Source organism: Microcebus murinus, chromosome 18 (assembly GCF_040939455.1).
Source record: "Microcebus murinus isolate Inina chromosome 18, M.murinus_Inina_mat1.0, whole genome shotgun sequence".
NCBI lineage: Eukaryota > Metazoa > Chordata > Mammalia > Primates > Cheirogaleidae > Microcebus > Microcebus murinus.
The window spans coordinates 26,961,517-26,989,119 of NC_134121.1; the positions used below are offsets into that span (position 1 = coordinate 26,961,517).

The 27,603-nt window shown below is 50.1% G+C and overlaps 2 protein-coding genes and 1 non-coding gene across 3 annotated transcripts in view; 1 reads left to right on the forward strand and 2 right to left on the reverse strand.

Annotated features, from left to right (window-relative positions):
• The window catches only part of NLE1 (notchless homolog 1), a 350,374-nt gene that overhangs the window by 14,092 nt on the left and 308,679 nt on the right, over positions 1-27,603 (reverse strand). The gene's annotated exons all lie outside the window — the stretch shown is intronic.
• The window catches only part of UNC45B (unc-45 myosin chaperone B), a 31,050-nt gene that overhangs the window by 725 nt on the left and 2,722 nt on the right, over positions 1-27,603 (forward strand). Inside the window, exons 3-19 of the mRNA XM_012788952.3 lie at positions 748-784; positions 1,472-1,647; positions 2,821-2,910; positions 6,290-6,457; positions 7,015-7,183; positions 11,408-11,578; positions 12,063-12,234; positions 15,388-15,688; positions 16,665-16,759; positions 16,949-17,090; positions 17,823-17,963; positions 20,631-20,758; positions 21,600-21,666; positions 22,383-22,496; positions 22,851-22,966; positions 23,810-23,927; positions 26,602-26,757. Of these exons, the coding sequence (XP_012644406.2) occupies positions 748-784; positions 1,472-1,647; positions 2,821-2,910; positions 6,290-6,457; positions 7,015-7,183; positions 11,408-11,578; positions 12,063-12,234; positions 15,388-15,688; positions 16,665-16,759; positions 16,949-17,090; positions 17,823-17,963; positions 20,631-20,758; positions 21,600-21,666; positions 22,383-22,496; positions 22,851-22,966; positions 23,810-23,927; positions 26,602-26,757 (2,361 nt within the window). The remainder of the gene's footprint in view (positions 1-747; positions 785-1,471; positions 1,648-2,820; positions 2,911-6,289; positions 6,458-7,014; positions 7,184-11,407; positions 11,579-12,062; positions 12,235-15,387; positions 15,689-16,664; positions 16,760-16,948; positions 17,091-17,822; positions 17,964-20,630; positions 20,759-21,599; positions 21,667-22,382; positions 22,497-22,850; positions 22,967-23,809; positions 23,928-26,601; positions 26,758-27,603) is intronic.
• Positions 8,667-8,770, reverse strand: LOC142862350 (small nucleolar RNA U13). Its single transcript, XR_012913412.1, has one exon. It is a non-coding gene; the product is annotated as a small nucleolar RNA U13 (small nucleolar RNA).

Genomic DNA, 27,603 nt, shown 5'->3' on the forward strand with positions numbered 1-27,603 from the left:
TCCCACCGCCTGACCCGCTGCTCAGCAGAGACAGAAACTCGCCCAGACCAGAATCAGCCTAATGCCAGGAGCTTTTCACATTTTATTTCTTTTTCCCTCCATCCCTCCCTTCCTTCCTTCATTATTTTCTTTGACAGAGTCTCACTCTGTTGCCCAGGCTAGAGTGAGTGCCGTGGCATCAGCCTAGCTCACTGCAACCTCCAACTCCTGGGCTCAAGCGATCCTACCTCAGCCTCCCCAGTAGCTGGGTCTACAGGCGATGTTTTCTATTTTTAGTAGTTCCAGGCTAATTTTCCTATTTACTGTCCTGTACAGACAGGGTCTTGCTTTTGCTCAGGCTGATCTTGAACTCCTGACCTCCAATGATCCCCCCTCCTCAGCCTCCCAGAGTGCTAGGATCATAGGCATGAGCCACCTTGCGGCTTCACTTGCTATTTCACCGCATCTTGTAACAGCCCTGGCAGGTCGCCATTGTTGTCATCCCATATTGCAGATAAGAAACTCAAGGCTCAGAGGGCTGAAGTAACTTGCCAAGATCTCTCAGGTCATAGCAGAGCGGGGATTCAAAGCTGGGTTTTCCTGTCGCCAAAGCCTGTCCCCTTTTCCACGCCAGCGAGGGGCACACCCTGGGCCTCTGACAGCTGGCAGCTCCCCCAGCAAACCCTGTCCCCTCCCTCTGGGGACACTCTCTGGCTGTCTGTGCACTGGGCTCGCATTAACCGAGTCTTCTCCTTCCCCATATCTCAGGAGAGCTACGTCCAGGCAGCTTCCGATGCCTCCAGAGGTGAGCCCCTCCCGCTCCCACACCTGCCCTCTCACATTCTCCTCCAGGTGGTTGGTCTGGTTGTCATTTAGGGGGAAGAAACAGTGATAGTCTTGAGTGAGTTGAGAAGGGAGGGAACCCAGCTGGAGAAGGGACTGGAAACACATCGGGTGACGAGCAGGTGAGGGCGCTGCCATATTTAGCCCAGAGAAAGCAACTCCCAGGTGGGACCGAGAGCCGCCTCCAAATACCTAAAAAGTTGTCACAAGCAAGAAGGATCGGATTTCATCTCCAGGTTCCAAGGCTGGACTTAAGATAAGTGGGCATGGTCACAGGGAGTTTATTTCAGGTAGGAAGAGGGAAGGGTTTTCTGATGGAGCTGCCAGGCTGTCTCGAGAAGGAGGGAGCTCCCCATTCCTGGAGGTATGCAAGCACCAACTTGATAAGCCCTTGGCAGGGATCCTGTAGCAGAGACTGGAGCATCAGGAATTGGATCAGATGACCCTTAAGCTCTCTTCCACCCTTGAGACTCTACGGGTCGTACTGTCTCTCTAACAAAGGAGAGGCATGGCCAGACGGTCCACGTGGGTGGATAATCTCCAAAGAGGACACAGAAGCCCAGCAAGAGCCTGATGTTTGGAGCTGTGGCAGTGGGGACAGTGGTCTGCAGCCCGGTCCCCTGAGGCCCTGCCTGTCTCCCCTCAATAGCCATCGACATCAACTCCTCCGACATCAAGGCTCTGTATCGGCGATGCCAGGCCCTGGAGCACCTGGGGAAGCTGGACCAGGCCTTCAAGGACGTGCAGCGCTGTGCCACCCTGGAGCCCCGGAACCAGAACTTCCAGGAGACGCTGAGGAGGCTCAACACCAGCATCCAGGAGAAGGTGAGCCAGCCCCCTTCCCACCAACTTGGCATCCCAGGCCTCTCCCCACAGGAGTAGGGATGGGTTAGGGAGGTGGGACACCAGGGCCAGCCCTTCCTCCATGCTCTGAGATGCAGCCGGCAAGTGGCACGGCCGGCGGCACGGCACAGCTGAGCAGGTGCACCTGTATGTGAGTGCCCACTGCACAATCCAGCCAGGCTAGAGCACAGGGCTTTTAAATTCCAGATGGAGGCTTTTGAAAAAAAAAATGATAATAACTTAGTGTGTTTGCCACATGATCTTCTCTTGCTGGGTACCATGAGCTACCTGGGAATTGGGGGATATTGATAGGGAATAGAGGGGAGTGAGGATCAGGTAGGAATGTGAAATCTGTTCTAGGAAAAGGGAATGGGGTGGGGAGAACCTGGACCAGGGATGAGAACTCCTGCACCCTAATCCTGGCTCAGCTGCTAATTTCAGAGGGACCTTTTGGGGTGTCATTTTCTCTCTGTAAGAGCAGGGGGGTAATTGATCATTCAACTCCTTGCTCCAAGATGCAGCAACTCCCATGCGTCCAGAGCAGCCCTGTGGTGGGACCAGGACGTGCTGCCCAGGGTGCAGACTCAAGGACCAACTAAGGAGAGATGGGAGAAGGGGTGGGGGAGGATAGACATCTCCACACCCCAAAGGAAACGGCAGGAGTGTGACCAGCAGAACAAAGTAGTAGGAGGTCCATTAGGGGCTGGTGAGATGAGGGGTGATGGTTTGGGTCATTTTATGAAAGACCCAGAGCTGTGGGTTCGGGTGGGCTGCGTGAGGGGCTAGACATGCAAACATAGCAGTTTCAGTTGCTGGAAAATGTCTTCAGGTTTCTGAGCATGGAGACCTAGTTCTATTTTAGCTCCTATTTAACTGTCTAATAGCTAATGGGTTGCTAGACTCCGATAACGAATGTAACTAGACCGCGAGCTTTGTGGGGCAAGGACTTGATTTTGCTCACCGTTCTCTCCCCAGCATCTAGCACAGTGCCTGGCACCTCGTAGTTGCTCAGTAGATGTTTGTCGAATGAATGAATGAACGTGCCCGGTCCCAGAGCAGATACTGTAATAGTTACTGAGATGAACTGTATGTGGAACAGACTGAAGTGATGTGGACCACCGCTGCCTCCTTCCCCTCCCCCTCCTCTCCCCTCAGCTCCGTGTGCAGTTCTCCACAGACTCCAGGGTACAAAAGATGTTTGAGATCCTCCTGGACGAAAACAGTGACGCCGATAAGCGGGAAAAGGTGAGCTGAGCGCTGGTTAGCGCCAGCCAGCCAGCAGAGGGCGCGCTCGGCACCTGCCAGTTTCGACAGTAACCCCATCCTGGCGAGGAGGGAGGCGGGGTTTGGGGGGTGTCCTTGAAGAATTTGAAGGGAAATTGACCAAAGGACAAACACATTAAAAAACTATATAGAAAGCTGGGATTAGGGTGAATCCAGCGAGGACTCTGTCTTTCTTTAAATTTTTGATATTTTGTTCATTATGGATTTTTTTTTGTTTTGCATTGATTTTGATTTTTTAAAATATTGTATTAAATCTTATTTATCCCTTGGTTATTGAGTTTTTGGGTGCCCCTTTAAATTTTGCACTCAAGACAAGGGCTTCATTTACCTCACCATAATTTCGGCCGCGAGAAACAAGGACACATTAAAATAATATTTTATTCCCTTTAAAAATATTATAAAGAGGTTATTCTGAAATATTAAAATGTTTACCAATATGATCATCCTCTTAATCAAATGTAGCCTTTTTTTTCCCCATATTCCCTTCTAGTCATTCTTCAGAGGAAAAAAATTGAACATTTGAGTGTTTTACATTTATAAGAACTTGACAGACCATACCTGGGAAATTTTTGTTAGTTTTGTGGTCAATAAATCCATAAAATATGCAAATATTATTTATCTATTTTTTTTTTTGAGAATTACCTTGTGCCTGACACATTCTTTATATTTGTAATTTTGTTTAATGTTCCTGAAAATCTTATAAGGCAAATACACTGTTGTCCTTATTTGTAAAATGTAAGTGATTTTGCTCAAGGTCATGTGTGTAGTAAGTGGCAGAACCAAATCTTTTTTGTTTGTTTGAGACAAAGCTTTGCTCTGTTGCCCCGGCTAGATAGAATGCAGTGGCGTCATCACAGCTCATTGCATCCTCCAACTCTCAGGCTATCTAGTGATTCTTCTGCCTTAGCCTCCTGAGTAGCTGGGACTACAGGTGTGCACCACCATGCCCGGCTAAGTTTTCTATTTTTGTAGAGATGGGGTCTGACCATGTTGCTCAGGCTGGTCTTAAACTCCTGGGCTCAAGTGATCCTCCTGCCTTACTTAGCCTCCCGAGTTACTGGGTTTATAGGCATGAGGCACCGCCTGGCAGAACCAAAATCTTTCAGAGCTCAGAGCCTGTGCTCCTAACCACTATGGTGGTTCCAAGGATAGATGAGGCAGAGGAAAAGAAAGAGGAAGGAGCTTGTGAAGAGGCCACAGGAAGAGCAGGAGATGGTGATATTATTGATTTTATAATTATTCATATATAATCTTGTTCTCTGCATCTGGAATACTTATCCCTGGGACACCTCTTCCCCATGCCCACTTCTCTGCCTAGGATCCTCTATATGTTCTTTAAGAACTCAACTCAGATGTCACCTCCTCTGAGGAGCCTTCCCACATCCCATCTCCCCAGCCCTCCAACCTTCTGGAATCCCATAAAAATATGCTCAGATTTCTCTTATAGCCCAACCCAAGTTATATTATAAAGTGTTCATTTTCATACCTCCTTGTACAAAATTCAGAACTCCTCGAGGGCAAGGACTATGCTTAATTATTCCTTGTGGTCCCAGTGCTTACCTCAGCACACTGTAGGTACTCAGGGGAAGTGAGATTGAATGAATCAATCATCACACCTCAAGGACCCTCTGTCTTCCCAGGTACCATGCTAAGAAATGTGAAGTTAAAAAGATCAGACCTTTGGCCCCTTAAAGTTCATAAACAAATTGAGGATGTATTCCTAATTTTCAATTCTACATTATAGAAACCCAACACAAACTAGCTTAAAAGGAAAAAAAAGAATGTGGGCAGGGGACAGAATTTATTTGTCCTAGGCAGGTTACTTCTATTAATAGTTTCAGGATTAGCTGAATCTAAGATCCAAGGGTTTCCAACAATGTTATCCTTCAGATTAGGTATCTTTCTGTAACCTGCTCTTGGGTGGCTTCATACTCAGGAATCTTTTTTTTCCATGTGAAAGCCCCTCACAGCTACATGTTCACATCCAATTGTAGCAAAAATAGAGCTTTTTATGCCAATGGTCCTAGCAAAAGTCCTAGGAGTAATTCTCAATGCTTTTAATGGAGTCACCTATCCTTCACTGAAGCCATTATAGTAACTCTGAATAGGCCTATGTCACATGCCTACCTCTGGATTTAGAAGTGGGGTCGACCCCATCCAAATCATATGGATTAAAAATGAGGGAAGGTTGTTCACCAGAGGAAAATCAAGTTGCTGTTACTAAAAGAGGGAGAAGATATTAGGCAAGCAAAAACCAACACATGTCCTCCATAGAGGAGATGTCCTATACATCAGCAGTTATATGGTAAGGCTAAGAGTGATGCTTAAGTGCTTATGGCCAAAGATTAAGTAGGAGGAATGGATCACTTCAAGGACAGCTGTCCACAAACACCGTCTAGGAGGAAGCCTATTAACTAGGCCTTTTGGATAGGTAGGATTATGGTAGATAAAGATGAGAAGGCCTTTCAGATATGTGGAAAGGCATGAACAAAGGCGGGGAGGTAAGGATCCTTTGGAAGTTTTCCAAGTTTGCTGGGAATTAAGTCTGGAACTTTGGTTGGGGGCTAGATCTAATAAATTCTAATCTAATAAGTTCTAATCCTAGTCTAATAAGTTCTAATCCTTTATGCAGATTTCTTCCACATACGATCTCAAAAAAGAGTAATTTTGGCAGGCACCAGGAGTAGGATTATTCTTCCCATGTTACTACCAATGGGGCAAGTGAGGCCTAGTGCAAGAGATGCCTGCTGAGAGTTTGCCCTCTTGTGGCCAGAGATGGAACAGCACAGGCAGCCCGATTTCTGCCCTCAAGCCCAAGACTGTGACCCTCACTCCATCCACAGTAAAAATAAAATCTGGGGTTGGAAATCACCAGGACAGCAGCTGTGGCTCATCCCCGGGGCCAGCCTGAGGCACCTTTGGAGGAAGCTGTGCGAACAGCCATACAGGCAGAAAGAAGGTATCTGACTTGCATAATGGCTGAGAGCAGAGACTCTGGAGTCAGGCCTGGTTTTGAGTCTCAGTTTCATGAGTTAAGATGTTATCTTGGGCAGATTATATAACTTCTCTAAACCTTAGTTTCCTCATCTGTAAACAAGATAAAGAACAATACCTACACTCTGGGAGGCTGAGGCAGGAGGATCCCTCAAGGTCAGGAGTTCCAAACTAGCCTGAGCAAGAGCGAGATCCCGTCTCTACTAAATATAGAAAGAAATTAATTGGACAACCAAAAATATATAGAAAAAAAAATTAGCCGGGCATGGTAGTGCATGTCTGTAGCACTGGCTCTTGTATTTGGCCGCCCCTCTCTTGTAACCCACATTGCCTCTTCCTTCCTTAGGCTGCCAACAACCTCATTGTCCTAGGCCGTGAGGAGTCAGGGGCTGAGAAGATCTTCCAGGGCAATGGCGTGGCCCTGCTGCTGCAGCTTCTGGACACCAAGAGGCTTGAGCTGATGCTGGCTGCAGTGCGGACCCTGTCGGGCATGTGCAGTGGCCACCGAGCCAGGGTGAGGGGCAGGCCGTGCGGCAGGTGCCGCTGATGGCTGCTGGTCCAAGGATCAGGAGGGTGACATGCATGGTCAGGGCTGTGGCTGGCATCAGTAGAACCTCATACAAAGTCTAAAGAGTGCTCCAGTGCTTTTTTCCCTTGAGCTGGGAACGAGTTTGACTAAACAAAGATAAAGTTATTGAAAGTGGTTTGTGGGGAAGAGCTGAATGCAAAGCTATGACAGTTCACATTTTTTCACGCTAAGTCTTTGAAACCCAGTATGTGTTTTATACTTACAGCACATCCTGATGTGGCCTTGCCACATTGCAAATGCCCAACAGTCCCATGTGGCGAGTGGCCACCTTATTGGACGGCACAGCACTGACCTCTAGAAAGGGACATGGCTTGTGTCAAGAGCTTTCCAGGACTGGGGGGCCCCAGGAGGCATCAGCTGCCTGGGCTCATTTCCATACTGCATGGGGTGGGGTGGGGGCAGTTATCCTGCACCCCCTAACTTGCATGGCAGCTGGAAGGGACGGGCAGGGCAGCTGACCGTCATTCTCACTGGGTGTCTAGGCCACGGCGATTCTGCACGCGGTGCGGATAGACCGAATCTGCAGCCTCATGTCCGGGGAGAACGAGGAGCTGTCTCTGGCCGTCTGCAACCTGCTCCAGGCCGTGATCGACTCCCTGTCCGGGGAGGACAAGCGGGAGCATCGAGGGAAGGAGGAAGCCCTGGTTCTAGGTAGGAGATGACCTTCAGTTTTAGTTCGAGGGGATACGGGAAGGAGAGAGTCAGTCACCCGGCGCAGACTGGGCGTTCCCTGTGTGTGGCGGTGGCTTGGTTTTATTGCCATCTGTATTTTCTGGTTATAAAAGTAACAGGCAGAGCAGCAGTAGTCACAATAGCCCAAAGAGGGAAACAACCCAAGTGTCCATGGGCAGGTAACTATACGAGCCAAACGTGGTGTATACGTATGATGGGACGTTATTCAGTCTTAAAAAGGAAGGGACTTCTGACACATGCTACAACATGGGTGAACATTGAGGACATTGTGCTAGTAAAATAAGGCAGTCGGAAAGGATAGATACGGTACGAGTCCTCTCATGTGAGGTACTTAGAGTAGTCAAATGCATGGAGGAAGAAATAGAAAGGTGTTTGTCAGGAGCTAGAGGAGGAGGAATGGGAAATTATTGTTTAATGGGGATGGAGTTTCAGTTTTGCATGATGAAAAGAGTTCTGTGATTGGATTGTGGTGTTGGTTGCACAACAATATGAATATAGTTAATGACTCCAAAAATTATTAAAATGGTAAATTTTATGTTATGTACATTTTACTACAATTTTAAAAAGGTAACAGAGGCTTACTGGAGAAATGTAAAAATATATGGAACTATGTAAAGATGAAAAAAATCCCTATAATCACCCATTCAGATAACCACTATTATCACTACTGTGTATGTCCTTGCTTTTTTCCATCTATGTAAATATCTATTTAACAAAACTGGAATTCTTCTATGGATAGTTTTTATGTTTTTTTCCTTCACTGAGCATTATTTTAGTATTGCATACCATTTAATATTCTTTAAAAATTCCAGGCCAGGCGCAGGGGCTCACACCTGTAATCCTAGCACTCTGGGAGGCCAAGGCGGGCGGATTGCTCGAGGTCAGGAGTTCGAAACCAGCCTGACCAAGAGAGAGACCCTGTCTCCACTATAACTAGAAAGAAATTAATTGGCCAACTAATATATATGTAGAAAAAATTAGCCAGGCATGGTGGCACATGCCTGTAGTCCCAGCTACTCGGGAGGCTGAGGCAGGAGGATCGCTTGAGCCCAGGAGTTTGAGGTTGCTGTGAGCGAGGCTGACCCCACGGCACTCACTCTAGCCTGGGCAACAAAGCGAGACTCTGTCTCAAAAAAAAATTCCTTTAATTTTAAGAATTATAATTTTATATTTGTTTCTTACTATATGCACATATAGACTCATGCTTCTTCCTGTACATCCAAGTCTTAGGCATCAGTTTGGAAGTTTCTGCTCTGGCTGGGAGGTTCACAGAGACAGGTTCATGCAGAAAACTTTATTTTAAATAATTTCATAATAATCCCTTGTGTGGATATATTAAAATTCATCAAGCAGCTCTTTATTATTGTTAGATTGTTTCAAATTTGCATGCTTATACAAAACACTTCAGTAGCCATTCTTTTTTTTTTTTTTTTTTTTTTCACGTCAGACGGGTAATGTGCCGATGTCCTAACAAGGTTTGAGGGAGGCACATCTCACGCATGCGCGTGAAAACCCAATCATCATGCTTATGAACTACAAAAGGATCTCTTTTTTTTTTTTTTTTTTTTTTTTTTGAGACAGAGTCTCGCTTTGTCGCCCAGGCTAGAGTGAGTGCCGTGGCGTCAGCCTGGCTCACAGCAACCTCAAACTCCTGGGCTCAAGCAATCCTGCTGCCTCAGCCTCCCGAGTAGCTGGGACTACAGGCATGCACCACCATGCCCGGCTAATTTTTTCTATATATAATAGTTGGCCAATTAATTTCTTTTTTTTATTTATAGTAGAGACGGGGTCTCACTCTTGCTCAGGCTGGTTTCGAACTCCTGACCTCGAGCAATCTGCCCGCCTTGGCCTCCCAGAGTGCTAGGATTATAGGCATGAGCCACCGGGCCTGGCCAGTAGCCATTCTTTATATAAATTCAAGTTTACATTCATAATTATTTCCTTGGGACAAATTCCTAGAAATGGCAGTACTAGGTCTAAGGTCATGAACATAACTAAAGTTCTTTCTTCATCTTGCCATCCAATTCCTTTCTGAGAGGGTGCATCAATTTGTACTCTCACCAAGTGATGTTGAGAGTTCCCATTTCAACACATTCTCAGATTTGAATACTATTAATGTCATTCTCAAAAGTATTTTTGGCTGGGCACGGTGGCTCATGCCTGTAATCCTAGCACTTTGAGAGGCGAGGCAGGAGGATTGCTTGAGCTCAGGAGTTCGAGACCAGCCTGAGCAAGAGCGAGACCCATCTCTACTAAAAATAAAAATAAAAATTATCTGGGCAACTAAAAATAGAAAACATTAGCTAGGCATTGTGGCTCATGCCTGCAGTCCCAGCTACTTGGGAGGCCAAGGCAGGAGGATTGCCTGAGCCCAGGAGTTTGAGGTTGCTGTGAGCTAGGTTAATGCCACAGCACTCTAGCCCAGTTAACAATATTTTTCTATTCAGTATTTAAAACTTATCTTGTTTGGGCCAGGCGTGGTGGTTCACGCCTGTAATCCTAGCACTCTGGGAAGCCGAGGCAGGTGGATTGCTCGAGGTCAGGAATTCGAAACCAGCCTGAGCAAGAGCAAGACCCTGTCTCTACTATAAACAGAAAGAAATTAATTGGCCAACTAACATATATAGAAAATCAGCTGGGCATGGTGGTGCATGCCTGTAGTCCCAGCTACTCGGGAGGCTGAGGCAGGAGGATTGCTTGAGCCCAGGAGTTTGAGGTTGCTGTGAGCTAGGCTAACGCCACGGCACTCACTCTAGCCTGGGCAACAAAGTGAGACTCTGTCTCAAAACAAACAAACAAACAAACAAATTAAAATATCTTGTTTGAATCAAAACAAATTACTAGTAAGATTGACCATTTTTCTTTATCTTTGTTAGCCATTTGGATGGTTTTGTCTTTAGATGGTTTGTTCATGTTGTTATCTATTTTTTCTGTTGGGATATCAATGTTTTTCTTATTTGTTTGTAAGGTTCTTTACAGATTAATAATGCTAACCTTTTGGAGCCCTGGATTCTAAATGTGGCTCTGACTTACTATGGTAATGGATAGCTAGTCCCTTTCTTTTTCTGAGCTAGAATGTTTGGAAGGTGCTAGATGGCTCCACTTGTATGGCTGGTGGTTAACTGGAGATGTTGGCCAGGAGACCTTGGTTTTTCTCTGGTGGCCTTTCCAGTGGCCAGCTTGGCTTTCTTTATAGCATGGTGGCTGGATTCTAAATGGACAGGTGCCAATGTGCAAGTGCTAGCAAGCCTCTGGCTGTGTCACAAGTCACCTGGGAAGTGCCAGGGCCAGTGTGGGAGGAGGTTACCCAAGAGTGTGAATACTGACAGGGTGCTTCCTTGGGTGCTCCTCGGGTTGGACATCTCTGTTACAAAATCCTTCCACGTATCGACTTCAGATCTATCTCCTTGTAGCTCCTACCCACCTCCGGTCCCAGTCGTCCCCTCTGGAACCTCACAGAATAAGTCTGTTATCTCACCCCCCATGACATACCTTTATCTGAAAACAAGCTGTCACATCCACTTATGTCTTCCCTTCTCCAGGCTGCAGAGCCCCATTGCTTCATCAGGTACTATCTGACATGGTTTGGACAGCTTTACTTTTCTGCCTGGTTGCCTGCCTGCCTTTGGGCCCCATCCTAGAATGAGAACACAAGTCTCCAAGTCTCAGGGAGGTCAGACAGGGCAAAATCAGGAAAAGGCATCTGCCTTGTTAGAGCCACCAGTGGGCGGCAAAGTCCTAGCGTCGTAGGCAGAGGCCTGAATGCAGGCTCTCAGCATGCCTGAATCTGTGGGGAGTGAAACATGTACAAGGAGTATAAATGTCCTTTCTGGAAAACATTTTATTAAATCAGTTTATTAAAAACTGCATAAAGTGTCCCTGGAGCTCTGCCAGTCATTGCTGGGAGTGAGGAGCTTTCTAAGAACCAGAGCTGTCCAAGAATGGAATGGGTTGTCACGGAAGCCAGTGTTCAGGGTGGCTGGAGGACCCCTGGGGGGTGGGGTCTAGGAATTTCCTGCCCTTTAGGGAGTGACATGGGTAATACTATACTCTCCTGGGACATTCACATGTCCAGGAAGCAGTGGATTCAGTGTTTCCAGAGGCTCAAAGCCTCTGCTACCCCTGGCCCTTCTATCTGAGACTCCCTGCACGTCTGTTTGTTCCTGTCCTCTTGCTCCTCAGACACCAAGAAGGACCTGAAGCAGATCACCAGCCACCTGCTGGACATGCTGGTCAGTAAGAAGGTGTCTGGCCAGGGCAGGGATCAGGCGCTGAACCTGCTCAATAAGAACGTCCCCAGGAAGGACCTGGCCATCCACGACAACTCACGCACCATCTACGTGGTGGATAACGGTGAGGAGGTGGGAGGGTTCGGGGCTCACCTAAGCCTTTTAAGTGGGCACTTGGGTACTTGGCACTGAGCAGAAAGTGACGGAGATGAGACCCTTGTCTGGAAAGAGTCTTTAGTCCCAACCAAAAAGCTGGGGAAAGGCAGAAGGTGCAGGTCAGGGCCTGAACACACCCAGAAAGTTCCCAAACACACCCCAAGACACCCGGCTGGAGTTACCCAACAAATGGGGGCGAGTGCAGAAAAACAAGTAGGAACCTACCCACCACGGGGTAATAACAGTCCACAAGTCTCATGGTTGGTAAAATACTTCACCGGCTTTCTAGAAGGCTTTCTAGAAGCAAATGGCATCAAGTATACTTTGTGTTAAAGCACAGGTAAAACGTTCCAGTGGGGAGAAGCGGGGGATAAGACGTTGCCGAGCAAGGGGTGCGTTTGTGAGGACAGAGCCGGGCTGGAGTCTTACCCTTGCTGCTGTCTACACTGCAGGCCTCAGGAAGATCCTGAAGGTGGTGGGGCAGGTTCCAGATCTGCCGTCCTGCCTGCCCCTGAGCGACAACACCCGCATGCTGGCTTCCATCCTCATCAACAAGCTCTACGACGACCTGCGCTGCGACCCAGAGCGCGATCACTTCCGCAAGATCTGCGAGGAATACATCACGTGAGTTTCCTGGGGGCCTCGCAGGGCCGGGCTCTGTAGCAGTTATCTATGGCTGTGTAACAAGTTATCCCAAAATTCAGCAGCTTAAAATGACAGTCATCATTGTTTATTATCTCATAGTAGGACAAGAATTTGGGGGTGGCGTGGCCAAGTGGTTCTGGCTTAGAGTGTCTTGTGAAGTTGCAGTGGCATGTTGGTTGGGGCTGCGGCCACCCGAAGGCTTGACTGGGGCTGGGAGATCTGTTTGCAAGACGGCGCACTCAATGGCTGGCGTTTTGCTGCCGGCTGTTGGCGGGAGGTCCCGGTTCCTCTCCACACAGGCTGTTGAAGTGTCCTCGCCATATGGCAGCCGGCTTCCCCAAGCCAGTGACCCAAGAGGGAGCAAGGCAGAAGGGGCCATGTCTTCTGCAATCTAGCCCCTGAAGTCACACACCATCCTCTTCTGCCACATTCTATTCATTAGGAGCAAGTCATTAATTAAGTCTGGCCTACATGTAAGGGGAGGGAATTAGGTTCTACCTTTCGAAGGGAGGAATGCCGAAATATTTTTGGATGTATTTTATTTTCTTTTATTTTAACTATTATTATTATTATTTTTTTTTTTTTTTTGAGACAGAGTCTCGCTTTGTTGTCCAGGCTAGAGTGAGTGCCGTGGCGTCAGCCTAGCTCACAGCAACCTCAAACTCCTGGGCTCCAGTGATCCTTCTGCCTCAGCCTCCCGAGTAGCTGGGACTACAGGCATGCGCCACCATGCCCGGCTAATTTTTTATATATATATCAGTTGGCCAATTAATTTCTTTCTATTTATAGTAGAGACGGGGTCTCGCTCTTGCTCAGGCTGGTTTTGAACTCCTGACCTTGAGCAATCCGCCCGCCTCGGCCTCCCAAGAGCTAGGATTACAGGCGTGAGCCACAGCGCCCGGCCTATTATTATTATTTTGATGCAGAGTCTTGCTCTGATGCCCAGACTAGAGTGCTGTGGCGTCAGCCTGAATGCAAGTTATGTTTGTTTGTTTTTTTTTTTTTTAGACAGAGTCTCGCTTTGTTGCCCAGGCTAGAGTGAGTGCCGTGGCGTCAGCCTAGCTCACAGCAACCTCAAACTCCTGGGCTCAAGCGATCCTTCTGCCTCAGCCTCCCCTGTTGCTGGGACTACAGGCATGTGCCACCAAGCCCGGATAATTTTTTCTATATATTTTTTAGTTGTACAGCTAATTTCTTTATATTTTTAGTAGAGACGGTGTCTCACTCTTGCTCAGGCTGGTCTTGAACTCCTGACCTTGAGCGATCCTCCCGCCTCAGCCTCCCAGAGTGCTAGGATTACAGGCATGAGCCACCACGCCCGGCCTTTGGCTGTATTTTAAACCTACCTGTGGCTTCTGTGGTTGAAAGGAACAAATGTCAGCCTGTCAAGGAGTGAGGCCTGGCTGGGCAGAGACTTTAAGAGCACGTGGGTTTGCAGAGGCGAGACAGGGGCGGGCCCTCAGCAGCTGGAGTTCCTGGTTTGCTCATGGCAGCACAGTCATCGCTGTGGTTCAGGTGTCTCTCTGTGTCTCTGCTTCCCTTTATGAGTCCCAGCCCTTCTTCCCCACTGCCACTTGGCCTTTGAACTTTTTATTGCAATGATTCTCAAACTTGTAAATTATTCAGATTTCTGAGACACTTGCTCTTGACTCAGTAGTCTGGGGTGTGGCTCAGGAAGTTGTGTGCTTGGGAGCATCAGGCAGCTCTGGGGTGGGTGAAGACCCCGCCTTCACTCTGCTTTTCCTTGTTCTATTCCAGGTGTTGACAAACTTTTTCTATAAAGGAGGAGCCAGAGAGTAAATATTTTAGTCTTTGCAGGACCTCTAGGTCTTTATCACATATTATTTTTTTAACCCTTTAAAATGCAAACGCTATTCTCAGCTCCTCGGATTTGGCAACTCCTGCTCTACCCCGAAGCTTCTGCTGATCCCTGACTTTGGTTCCCTTAAAGCTTCTCATGGTTACTCTATCTTTCTCTACCTTGACTTTAGCTTGTCCTGCTAACATCTTGGGTCCCTCAGGAGGTCCCGAATTGATTTCCAATAACTGCCACCCAGCTAGTCCTCTTTCGGGCTCTCTGATGGAGGCCCCTCCTGGTCGGTCTGCAGCAAGGAGGTGGTACAGCCTGCTTCGTCAGGGCCCAGGGGCTGGGCCCTTTTGTGTCATGGTTGCTGTATTGTCCTGCCAGACACCCCAGTTGGCTTGTAGTTGTTATGTCTCTTTGAGACTCGCCTCAGCTGAGGAGCACTATCTCACCCTTCCCAGGGCAGCTGATACCGTGTCTCCCCGAAAATAAGACAGGGTCTTATATTTATTTTTCCTCAAGAAGACACCCTAGGGCTTATTTTCAGGGGATGTGTTATTTTTTTTTAGTAGGGTACAACAATCTGCATTTATTCAAATATAGTTAAGTCGTCTTCTTCTGGAACATCATCATAACTCTCCAAACCCCGAATTCCATCCTGAATTTCTTTCGACTCTATTTCCTTTAGAACATTGGCCCCAATCTCTCATGTCGAGCAGTAGAGCTCTCATGGGCAGATGAGAAGGGCTGCTCATCTTCTTTACCGCTCACTCTGCCACGAAATGCATGGGTCGTGCAGGTACGCTGCGTAGCCACGCCCATCACTAGATCTTATTTTTGGGGTAGGGCTTATATTGCGCAAATTCTTAGAAATCCTGCTAGGGCTTATTTTATGGATAGGTCTTATTTGGGGGTAAACATGGTATTCAAAGGCTCACCCCAACTTGGCACAAGTTTGAAGGGTGTCCCAGGTCCATAACTCTTTGCAGGCTGAGGCTCCGTGGTGACTGCATCACAGCCCAGTGCCTCCCTCTGCCCAGTCCTGCTTCCTTCTCTTCCCAAGAGCTCTCTCTAATAAACCTCCTGCATGCAAATCCTTGAGTCCCACCTGTTGTGTCATTTATCCTCACTAAAACTCTGAGGAGGAGGAGTACAATCCTCAGTTTACAGGAGCCGAGACTCAGAGAGGTTCGGTGAATTGCCCAACATCACACAGCACACGAGCTGTGGAGCCAAGGATGCAAATCCAAATCTGTCTGTCTCCAAATCTCCCACTCTTGCCATCCTCGAAGGCCAGTTCTCTTGATCGCCCTTGCCCTCTCTTTCAGGGGCAAGTTTGACCCCCAGGACATGGACAAGAACGTGAATGCCATCCAGACGGTGTCAGGGATCCTGCAGGGCCCCTTTGACCTGGGCAATCAGCTGCTGGGACTGAAAGGCGTGATGGAGATGATGGTGGCGCTGTGCGGCTCGGAGCGTGAGGCGGACCAGCTGGTGGCCGTGGAGGCCCTCATCCATGCCTCCACCAAGCTCAGCCGGGCCACCTTCATCATCACCAATGGCGTGTCGCTGCTCAAACAGATCTACAAGACCACCAAAAACGAGAAGATCAAGATCCGCACGCTGGTGGTCAGTGGGCTTGGGACCCCCCCCACACCGGGTACCAGACACCATGACAGGCACCAGGGACACCGGGAGGAATGAGCCAAGATCCCCGTCCTTGAGGAAGCCATGCTTGGGTTGGGGGCACACCCTGGCCCATGCACAGGCCTCTGCAGAACAGGGTGACAGGCAGGGGCTGTGAGGACACAGAATGGCGGACCCTGCCATTTAACCCTGAGGATGCCCATAGGCCTTTGTGCTCATCATGAACAACCAGTGGCATTCACTAACCAATCACTAACACTGGCGTTCAGTGGCCAATCACTCACACTGATGAGCTTGTGTCCAGAAAGTATTTCCCGAGGAAATTCCAAAAAGTGTGATTGTTTCCTTCTTCAGTTTCCAGATAGCACAGTTAAACCCGTTTTATTTTTTTTCCATTTTCACTTTACTGAAATTATTTTTATTGATATTTTGTTTTTCTTATAAACAATTACAGTGAAGATTTGAGTCATTGCAATTTTTTGGTTCATATCAATTCCTAAAAAACTAATTATAGCTTCTGCCATTGTGAGTTTTTGCTTATGGAAGACTTTTTTTTTCCCCCCCTAAAAAATGGCCCAATTTTTCCTGGGTAAAATTTTGCACATCTGAATCTGTTATCCACGAAATATGATTTCTCTACCAGTTTTTGTGCTTACCGTTGAGTTTCAGATATGGTTAGCATTTTCTCTTGCTGGTTTTTCAAAATGGCAGACACAAAACACCTGTGAGATCCAAAGCGTGCGGAAAAAGGGCAGGGTAAGATCCTGCTGCTCGGTGGCCATCTCTCCCAACCTAGAAGCATCAGGGAAGGCATCTCAGAAGAGGAGCCACCTGCGCTGAGAATTACAGTCTGCGTAGAGGTGCATCCAGGCAAAGAAACGGGCAAAGTGTCCTGACCACAGGGACCTGTTCGAGCCCGGCCTCGTCCCCAAGCTGTTGTGTCTCCCCTTCTCCACAGGGACTCTGTAAACTGGGCTCTGCGGGCGGCACGGACTATGGTCTCAGGCAGTTTGCTGAAGGCTCCACAGAGAAGCTGGCCAAACAGTGTCGCAAGTAAGGGGCTTGCATTGATATTTCCCAGGCCCTCTGTCTCCTCCTGGGCTCCCGCGTAGGGGTCTCTGGGGCGTGCTCTAGTGGACGCCCGACAGCGAAAGGGCCCTCACCCGCTGCCCACTACCCTGAAATCACTGCACTCCCTCGACCCCGGCCCCCTCCCCAGCAGCCCTACCCCCGCCCCTCCAGGTGGCTGTGCAACGCGACCATAGACACCCGCACCCGGCGCTGGGCAGTGGAGGGCCTGGCCTACCTCACGCTGGACGCGGATGTGAAGGACGACTTTGTCCAGGACATCCCTGCCCTGCAGGCCATGTTCGAGCTGGCCAAGGCAAGTGTGGGGTCTGCCCTTTAAGATGGGTCCTTAGCAAAGGTCTGCTGGGTCCAGGCCCACAGGAATGGGATCCCTGTATCCTCATTCTGGCTCTACCCTCCCTGTGTGAACCTGGATTGGCCATTTCTCTCTCTCTGGCCCTCATTCTACCTGCCTGTAACATGGGCTCACCACTCTCCATCCTCCAGGCAGTGGGAGGATGAACAAGAGGACAGTGTGATTTCCTGGGCCCTCTGGAAGTGATGTCTTGAGGGACTAAGAGGCAGCGTCCAGACTGTCTGGGCCCCTTCCTTGCCCTAATCCCCCCAGACCCCTTCGCTCCTGGGCTGGGCCGACTTCCTGGCTCTTTTTTCTTTTCCACCAGTAAAGCGAGGAAGTGTGGGAGGGATTTCCACCAGGGCCAGACTGGAGGGTGTCCGGCTCCCACCCGGTCCCCATCCCGGTGGGGTGGGAAAGTGTGGGGCTGGGCTTTGGAAAGAGGCACAAAGCAGGGAACTTCGGGACAAGGCTCCTACTCAGGCCATCAGGGCAGCTGCTGAGCGCGCAGGGGACGTTGCCGCCCACTTCGGAGCAGAGTGGTGCGGCTCCTCTGTGCCCCCCCTCTTCTCCAGGACAAGCCCCACCTGCCCCGCTCCTCCCAGTCCAGCCTGCCAGCCGTGTGAGGGAGCCGTCCCGGACGAGGTTCGTGCTAACGTTCCCTTCCTGCCTCCCCCGACCCTGTGCCTCCAGAGCAGTGACAAGACCATCCTGTACTCAGTGGCCACCACCCTGGTGAACTGCACCAACAGCTACGACGTCAAGGAGGTCATCCCGGAGCTCGTCCAGCTCGCCAAGTTCTCCAAGCAGCACGTGCCTGAGGAGCACCCCAAGGTGGGTGCAGGGGAGGTCCGTGCCACCAGGCCTCCAGAGGAGGTGGGGTGGCCAAGGGAGTGGTGCCAGGCGTGTGTTTGGGATGACCGCGGGTAAAACACGGAGCAGCTGAGGACCATGGTGGTGTTAACAAGTTTCCCCACCAGATGGCGATCGTGCCTTTTTCTTCGTTTTAATTTTGTAGCCTGAGAAAACACAGCCATGAAGAAACAGCAATTTATGTCGTTGTATGTGTGCTGGATACAAGACAATTTTATTTCACATTTCCAACATTTATAATGATGTGGATTTTCTGGGATATCTGGATTTGTAATACGGGTGCAAGGTAGGGTAATGAGAGGAGGAGGGACAGGGCTCGGCATTAGCCCAGATGTCACACCTGCCTGGGGCCCTCCCTGGAGCTTCCCTGCACACAAGGTGCGATTTGCATATGATTTGCATATGGATATATATGCAAAATATTCCCAGCCAGTAAAATCATTTTGATTTTAAAAAATGATCAAAGTAATATAACCATGCTGCAAAACAAACGAAAAGGTGGATGATAAGAGAATAACCACTCACAATGACATCATCTCCACATGACTGCTGTCGATATTTGGGTATGTTATATTACCTGCTGGAGGCTTTGTTTTTTTTTTTGTTTTTTTTTGAGACAGAGTCTCACTTTGTTGCCCAGGCTAGAGTGAGTGCCATAGCGTCAGCCTAGCTCACAGCAACCTCACACTCCTGGGCTCAAGCAATCCTCCTGCCTCGGCCTCCCGAGTAGCTGGGACTACAGGCATGCACCACCATGCCCGGCTAATTTTTTCTATATGTATTAGTTGGCCAATTAATTTCTTTCTATTTATAGTAGAGATGGGGTCTCGCTCTTGCTCAGGCTGGTTTCGAACTCCTGACCTCCAACAATCCACCCGCCTCGGCCTCCCAGAGTGCTAGGATTACAGGCGTGAGCCACCGCGCCCGGCCGGCTTTGTTTTTTCTGAGCATCTTTTTGTTGTTGTTGTTTTTGAGACAGAGTCTGGCTCTGTCTACCAGGCTAGAGTGATGTGGCATCAGCCTAGCTCACAGCAACCTCAAACTCCTGGGCTCAAGCAATCCTCCTGCCTCAGCCTCCCAACTAGCTGGGACTGCAGGCACACACACCACCTCGCCCGGCCCTCTGAGCATTTTCATAGTTATAATCAGAATGCAGGTATCATTTTGTGCCCAATTTTGGAAACATGCTTTATGCGGTTTCCACGTTGCCATCTCATTCTCTGAATCATTTTTAAAAGCTGCAGAGGATTTCATCCAGGCAAGAGCATAGAGCATGTTCTGCAGCTGCGAAGCTCAGATGTGGCTTGTAAAGATTGCCCACGATTGTCAGCCTCTTCCTGACCACTTCCCACTCTGAAGATTATCTGTGGTGACCGCTGAACCCTGGGTTGACTTTGGGTTTCCAGCAAAACCCAATCCATTGTCATGGCAGCTTCATCTGCTATCCCCTTTCACTCCAGCCCATATTCTCTCCCCACCCCCACCCCACCCCAATCTTCTAAAACAGTCATCCACTGTTTTAGATTATCTTTCGTTTATGTCACTCGTCTGTGAATAAGAGGGTCTCTGGGATGGATTTTCTTGCAGTATCGACTCCTTCAGTTCTGCATTGGGAGCAGGGAGGGCAGGGACAAGGAGAAGACGTGTACACACAGCGGCAGACATGCAGTGTACACCTTGGTGGCTGTCTTGAGAAGGGATCAGGAGTGTATTCGTTTCCTATTGCTTAGGACCTACAGCCTAATCCCTGGAACCTATGAATGTGTGACCTTACAAAAACAAAAGTAACCTTGCAGATTTTAGAAACTGCACACTGCCACAAACACAGCGACCCAAAACAGCACAACTATGTTCTCACAGTTCTAGAGGTCAGAAGTCCTAACAATCAGAATCACTGGGCTAAAGTCAAGGTGTCAGCTGGGCTGGTTCCTTCTGGAAGCTCTAGGGGAGAATCTTTTTTTTTTTCAGCTTCTAGAGGCCACCTGCATTCCTTGGCTGGAGACCTTGAATCATTCCAACCTCTTGCTTCCATTCCATTTTCACATCGCTTAGTACTAACTCTGATCTTCTGCCTCCCCCACCCCTTTCTTTAGAGGCTGAAGTGCAGTGACCTGATCCTAGCTTACTGCAGCCTTGAATTCCTGGGCTCAAGAGAACCTCCTGCCTCAGCCTCCTGAGTAGCTGGGACTACAGGCCTGTACCGCCACACATGGCTCATTTTTAAACTTTTTGTAGAGATGGGATCTCCAGCTGTGTTGCTCAGGCAGGTCTTGAACTCCCAGCCTCAAGTAATCCCCCCCTGCCTTGGACACCCAAAGGGCTGGGATTACAGGCATGAGCCACGGTGCCTGGCCCCTGCCTCCCTTTTATAAAGCTCCTTGTGATTACATTGGGCCCACCCAGATAATCTAAGATTATCTTCCCATTTCAGGATCCTTAACCACATCTGCAAGGTCACTTTTGTTTTTGTAAGGTCGCACATTCATAGGTTCCAGGGATTAGGCTGTAGAAATTTCTGGGGGCCATTCAACCCACCTCGAGAATTCAGATATGCACTGTCTTTGGTTCCGATGCAAATTGGCCTGGTGTGCAGGCCCCTTCCTCATGGCTGCTCGTTCACCTCCCCAGGACAAGAAGGATTTTGTAGACATGCGGGTGAAGCGGCTTCTGAAGGCGGGTGTCATCTCCGCGTTGGCCTGTATGGTGAAAGCAGACAGTGCCATCCTCACCGACCAGACCAAGGAGCTGCTGGCCAGGTGTGGCATCAATGGGCCAGGGCTGGGGGCCGAGGGGCCTGCAGGACAGGAGGCTGTGCAGAGAGATGGGAATGGTGGGGGTCTAAATGAGGGGGTGAGCCACTGACGGGCGTGGAGAGGGACGGAGGGGATGGATCAGTTTTCAAAAGCAGCATGGTAGGCGGGTCATCACGGGTGGAAGCTTGCATCAGGAGGAAGGAGCCCCCTGTCCATTCTGGTTACCTTGTTCCCAGAGATTAAGGGCACAGTCTCTGTGCAGCCTATTGGGGGTGCCAGGCAAGGTCACGGTTACAGTGCAATGCAGTGGGAGCCACGGTGGTGAAAGTCCAGAGGGCTGGTTGGAGCACAGACTGCAGGGAGGTGGGTGGGCAGCCAGGAAGGCCTCTGGGAGGATGTGACAATCAATAGAGCCCTGAAGGAAGAAAAGGATCCACCCAAATGCAAGGGAGGGAAGGGTCCAGGCAGAGGGAACAGCATCTGCAAAGACACTGAGGATGGAGGGAGAGTGAGTGAATTTGGGGTTCTCTGACAGTATGTCTGGAGCAGCGAGCGCACGGGAGGGGGTGGTGCTAGATGGGACCAGGGCCAGATCGTTGAGGTCCTGGGCGTCTCCATGTTAAAGAGTTTCTCTAGGGTGGTTGTTTCCCTAAACAGTGTTGGGGGCTCTTTGCAACCCCACTAGGTCTCACTTCCTTCCCAGCCACTTACATCCATGGTAGTATCTCCCAGAGTGGCTAATTCTGGGAGCACAAGTTGCACTGTGCAGGGTTTCACTGGCCTGCTGAGTCCCGGAAGGCTGTGCTGGTGCAGTGAATGTTCTCTCTCCGCGGGGGTCCTGCAGGGTCTTCCTGGCACTGTGTGACAATCCAAAGGACCGAGGCACCATTGTGGCTCAAGGTGGTGGCAAGGTAATCTCACAGGACAAGGTTCTTGGCTTCCTGGAAGGTGTCATATGGGGAAGAAGCACACTGTGTGTGTGTGTGTGTGTGTGTGTGTGTGTGTGCATGCACATGCACGCACCTGGCCCAAGAATAATGCACCTGTTGCCCCATCCCGGTCTCCTGGAATTTGGCCACTCAGTTGTCTGTCTGTGCTGCCTGTGCTCATAGCCCCAAACCAATTTCTGCTTGACTTGATGCTGTGTCGTGTACTCTGGGATCCTATTTATCCCCCTTGCTGTTGGAAGGAAGCATGGAACACAGGTAGATGTGGAAGACTTGCAGCCAAGACCTTGCTCTTGCTCTTTTTTGGCTGTGTAACCGTGGATAAATTATTTCATCTCTCTGATCCACAATTTCTTTATCTGGAAAACAGGGGGGAAATCACACACTCCCCTTGCAGAATGTCACACGGATTAGAGAAAATACACGGAAATTATGGGCTCCCAGTAGGGGTCAGTAAATGGCTGCTGTTATGATGGGGTTTGGCTTGGGCAGAAAGTAAAAAAATCCCATTTGTTGCATTACTTATTTTTCCAAAAGCTGAAGGAGCACTTGGATGGGTGGGCGGCAGTGGGGTAAAGACCTTGATGTGCGGTGGGAAGCATGTGGGAAGCAGGGGGAGGGAATCGTGATTAAGTATCTGATTTTCCACGACTGAGCCGTGACCTTGCCCTTTCCTGCAGGCCCTGATCCCCCTGGCCTTGGAGGGCACAGACGTGGGCAAGGTGAAGGCAGCCCACGCCCTCGCCAAGATCGCTGCTGTCTCCAATCCGGACATCGCCTTCCCCGGGGAGCGGGTGGGTGCCTGGATGGGTGGGATGGGGCAGCCTCTGCTCCTAGAGGGCTTTCTCCTTGTCACCAGCCCCAGTCTGGGAGTGGGGCATGATGCTGTCACAGGGAGGGCAATACCTTGGTGGCACCTGGACCCCAGGCCTGGTTCTGCCTCCGACAAATAGGGTCGTCCTCCCCAAACCCAGTTATCTCACCTGCAGAGTAAAGGAGGTCATCCTGCCTCCCAGGATTGTGGGAGAGATTAAATCAGATGATGTATGGAAAAGCACTTTGGGAGGTTTAAGGCTGGGCGCCTATAAATGTAAGGTGCTGGGGGACTCGGTCCCTATCTGACTCGCCCCTCGGCCCCTCCCCCACAGGTGTACGAGGTGGTGCGGCCCCTCGTGAAGCTCCTGGACACGCAGAGGGACGGCATCCAGAACTACGAGGCCCTCCTGGGCCTCACCAACCTGTCTGGGCGGAGTGACAAACTCCGGTGAGTGGGGCGGGCTGGAGGGAGCGGGGGTGGAGAGAGGCGCCCATGAAGCGTTTGTTTGAAGTGTCACACGCAACCGTGCTTTGATGCCTCTCCTCAGAGCATGGCATCAAAGGCGATGGGAAGGATTTGAGTCAGCTCTCAGAAAGAGCACACGTGGATGTCAGATGTCAAAGGACACCGCAAGGACACTTCTTTCTAACGTAGCATGAAAATATCCAGGGGGATGGGCGGGGATAGTGCATTCCTTCTTGGAAGCAGGAGTTCGGTGGAATGTCTTGGGTTGGGATTCTTTTGGTTGCAAGTAGCAGAAAACTCAACTCGAACTGGCTTAAGCATAAGGGAAATCTATCGATTTATGTAAACCAAGAATCCGGGGCAGCCAGATTCAGGTGCAGCTTGATGCAGGGGTTACAAAGCTGCCCTGAGTCCTTGCTCTCTCTGCCTCTCCTCTCCTTTCCATTGTTGTTTTAATCCTCAGATGGGCTTGTCTGCTCTCTTGTGGGCACAAGGACAGCCCTGGACTTCACATCTTCTTGGCTTCATGTCCAACAGGAAAGAGAAGGTTTCTTTTTGCCAGCAATGACAGAGGCTCTTCAGTTGGGTGGCGTGTTCATCACAGAGCCCACTGCTGTGGCCTGGACACTGTGCTATGTCCCTGGGTTTACGCCCCATGGGTTCTCCCTCCAGAGCTGGCGGCAGGCTCGATGCCACACAGCCATGCTGGCGGGGGCTGTGGGAGGGACACCACTGCCATGGAGGGATGGCCTCGGGGTGGACAGAAAACCCCAGGCTCACTGCAGCGGACTCAAGGGCCTCTCTTCCACCACCCTCCCGCCCTAGGCAGAAGATCTTTAAGGAGAGGGCCTTGCCAGACATCGAGAACTACATGTTTGAGAATCATGACCAGCTGCGGCAGGCGGCCACGGAGTGCATGTGCAACATGGTGGTCAACAAGGAGGTGAGATCAGGGGCTGTTACTGTGGCCAAAGAACCCAGGGCCCCCCAAATCTTTCCTAGATTACAGGCCCCCTTCCTTATAGGAGCCCTGAGAAAAATATATGCGTGAAGGAAAAAAAACACAAAGTAGTATTATCCCAAGCTGGGGCTTTGACTCCAAAGCTTGGGCTAGATGAGGCGGAAGGTACCGTTTCCCAATTAACCTAATAATGAAGCAGGTTGAGAGACAAGGGCCTCTGAGAGGTCAAGAGAAGCCGAGACCACTTTCATTTATTGAAACTCCAAATATATACAGAAATGAAGAAATGCCAAATACAGTTACAGACCCTTTTAGAATATTTTCAATGCGAGCATGTCATGAACTATCACTGTTTCCATAGAAATTGCAATGCAGTATAACTGTGCTCTTCACAGAATATAGGATTTATAAAAAGAAAATGAATTCAGAACATGCCATAGGCCTCGTGGTCTGGTAATGGGACAGATTGTAATTGTCTGGTGAATGTCTTCTTTTTCCCGTCCTGTTGGAGTATCTCTGTGCCTGTAGGTAGAGTCTCAAGGATAACCACAGGGTCTAAGTCAACAGGAGGGCCAGGCCCAGTGGCCCTCCTGGGCCCTAACATGGGGGCTGGTGTGAGACCCAGTCTGTTTACCCTCAATATCTAAGTCTTTTATTTATTTATTTAACTTTTGTGTTTTTTTTTTTTTTTTTTGAGACAGAGTCTCACTTTGTTGTCCAGGCTAGAGTGAGTGCCGTGGCGTCAGCCTAGCTCACAGCAACCTCAAACTCCTGGGCTTGAGTGATCCTTCTGCCTCAGCCTCCCGAGTAGCTGGGACTACAGGCATGCGCCACCATGCCCGGCTAATTTTTTATATATATATCAGTTGGCCAATTAATTTCTTTCTATTTATAGTAGAGACGGGGTCTCGCTCTTGCTCAGGCTGGTTTTGAACTCCTGACCTTGAGCAATCCACCCGCCTCGGCCTCCCAAGAGCTAGGATTATAGGCGTGAGCCACAGCGCCCGGCCTTAACCTTTGTTTTTTTGAGACAGAGTCTCACTCGGTTGCCCGGACTGGAGTACCGTGGCATCATCATAGCTCACAGCAACCCCAAACTCCTGGGCTCAAGTGATCCTCCTGCCTCAGCCTCCCGAGTAGCTGGGACTACAGATGTGCTCCACCACCCCTCAGCTAATTTTTTATTTTTTTTTATTTTTAGTGGAGATGGGGGTCTCACTGTTGCTTAGGCTGGTCTCGAACTCCTAAGCTGGAGCGATCCTCCTGCCTCGGCCTCCCAGAGTGCTAGGATTATAGGCGTGAGCCACCGCGCCCGGCCAATACTTAAATCCTGGATCTCACTGTTATGGGAGGATCCACCAAAGCCTGTTTCAGTCAGGGGATATAAAGCCACCAGAGTTCCCCAGGGGGCTGGTGGGGGGGACTGGCAGCCTATGGAAGAAAGAGGGTGTGTCCCAGGAGGGCAGAGGTGGGGAGGGCTGCGGGGTAGAGGCAGACAATGGGAGGGAGGAAGGCAGCCTTCCCTGGGGGGCGCTAGCTGGTGCAACAACCCAAATCAAAATGCACAGCGGGATGGAGGATCATTTCTTGCTCCCTGTGCTGTAGTCCTATTAGGGTCAGGGGGCTCACTTCCAAGCAGTGGCTTGGGAACCCAGATGCCTTTGATCACCAAAAACCGTCTCCCCCTCTGTGGCCCATTTCCATTCTGATGGTGCGTGGGGAGAGAGACCATGGGACCAGAGGCACCAGTAGCACCCACCCATGGTGGCCGGAAAGTGACACACGTCACTTCCGCTCAGGTCCTATCAATGAGAACCAGGTACCGGCACCTCCAGGTGTGAGGGGGGCAGATAGAGTCCTCAGCAGGGCGGCTGCTTCCCAGCAACTGTGCCCACGAGAGGGGACTGTGCTGACCCCACTGCCGTGCTCTCACCTCTGGTAACCACGGCTCCAGCTTCAGGGAGATGCAGGTGGAGGGTCACACCTGCGCAGCTGTGGCCTTTGTCCCCTTTTGGAGCTCCACTACCAGGAAAATCTGACCCAGTAAAATGCCCTTAGACTTGACCAACCAGATTTTACAGCAGTGCAGGGGGTGGGAGTGACGTGCTGCCAGGTGTTATACCTCTCTGGGACAACGCAGGGCCCTGGGCCCCAGGAGGCTCTTCCGGTTTGTAGGCCCTTGGGACGACTCATCTCTTGCCTGTTGGAGACTGTACAGCAGCTCTCTAATATCAAGCAACCTCACTGTCTCTGGCTCCTGCCCAAGTCTCTGCAGAGTCATTTAGCAGACCCCGGAGGCCCAGGCATTGTGGGAAAAACCTTCCAAGCTTCCCCAAAAGGAAGGAAACACGGCTTTTCAGGCATCATCTACTGTCCGGGAGTCTGTGCCTGCCTCTTTCCCCTGGTGTGGAGAGCTGAATGCAAACAGACGTGGTGGCCCACCCCAGATGGGGAATCTCTTATTTCCTTGACCCTTTAGCTGGAGGAATTCATCCAACCAATCAGGGAAGGCTTCCAGGGGGAGGTGGCATGAGCAAGCTACCCAGAGGAAAACACCACGTGATCCTGGGTCAGCGAACTTAGGATGCATCTTTCCCTCTTCAGGCTGCGCAGGTGGTGGGCATTTTTCCCTGAGCCACGCACCTGTCTCCCACAGGTGCAGGAGCGGTTCCTGGCCGACGGGAATGACCGGCTGAAGCTGGTGGTGCTGCTGTGCGGGGAGGATGACGACAAGTTGCAGAACGCAGCTGCAGGGGCCCTGGCCATGCTGACAGCCGCGCACAAGAAACTGTGCCTCAAGATGACCCAAGTGGTGCGAGCGGGCAGGCCCTGGGGACAGGAAGGGGCTGGGTGGGCTCTAGGGAATCTCCCCACCCCCAGACCACACTGTCCTGGATAATCCTCTGGGGAGGCCAGACCCCGGCAGTAACCCCTCCCAGCCCCCCACTAAACTGAGGAGGGTCTATATCCTTCAGCACTTACCTTCATTATCTGGACTTCCCAAGTGTGCCAGCTCAAATCCCTCCCACTGTGATTCCACCCACTGTCTTTGGAGTGCCTGTATCTTATTACTTAATAATAATAACAATAATAATAACAAGCAGCTACCACTGCGGAGCTCCTGAGCTTCTCAAGAGAAAAGTGAAAGTGGGTGGGCTACCATATGGAGCTCACGGTTTGGAAAAGAGCCTGCAGATTCTCCTCTGTGGCCACGATGACCAGCTCCTGTGGTGGGACAGGGACCATCACTGCAGGTGTAATGGGAATGATATTTACACAGTCACAAACATGCAGGTGCAAAAGGAAACTGCCCTTATTTCACCAAACTGAAATTCACAGTTCATCATCTCCTCTGATGGTGAAAGATGTAGACATCTCAATTCAAAGGTGCTCGCATCGGGTTTAAAGCCACTCTCTCTTAGTCAATATAAGGTGTGTGTACGGGAGGGTGTGTGCTCTAAGTTCCAAGGGGCCTTCTGTTGTCCTGGCACCAGGGGAGGGTGTCTCTGCCGGATAGCGCTCATCCTGCATGGTCTTTGGGTTTCAGCCTCCTTCCCTAAGGCAAGCTTCTCACAACTGTAACCTGCATAAGAATCAGCATGTTAAAATAGTTTCCCCAGATATTCTGATTCAGTAGCTTGGGGGTGGGATGCTTCTG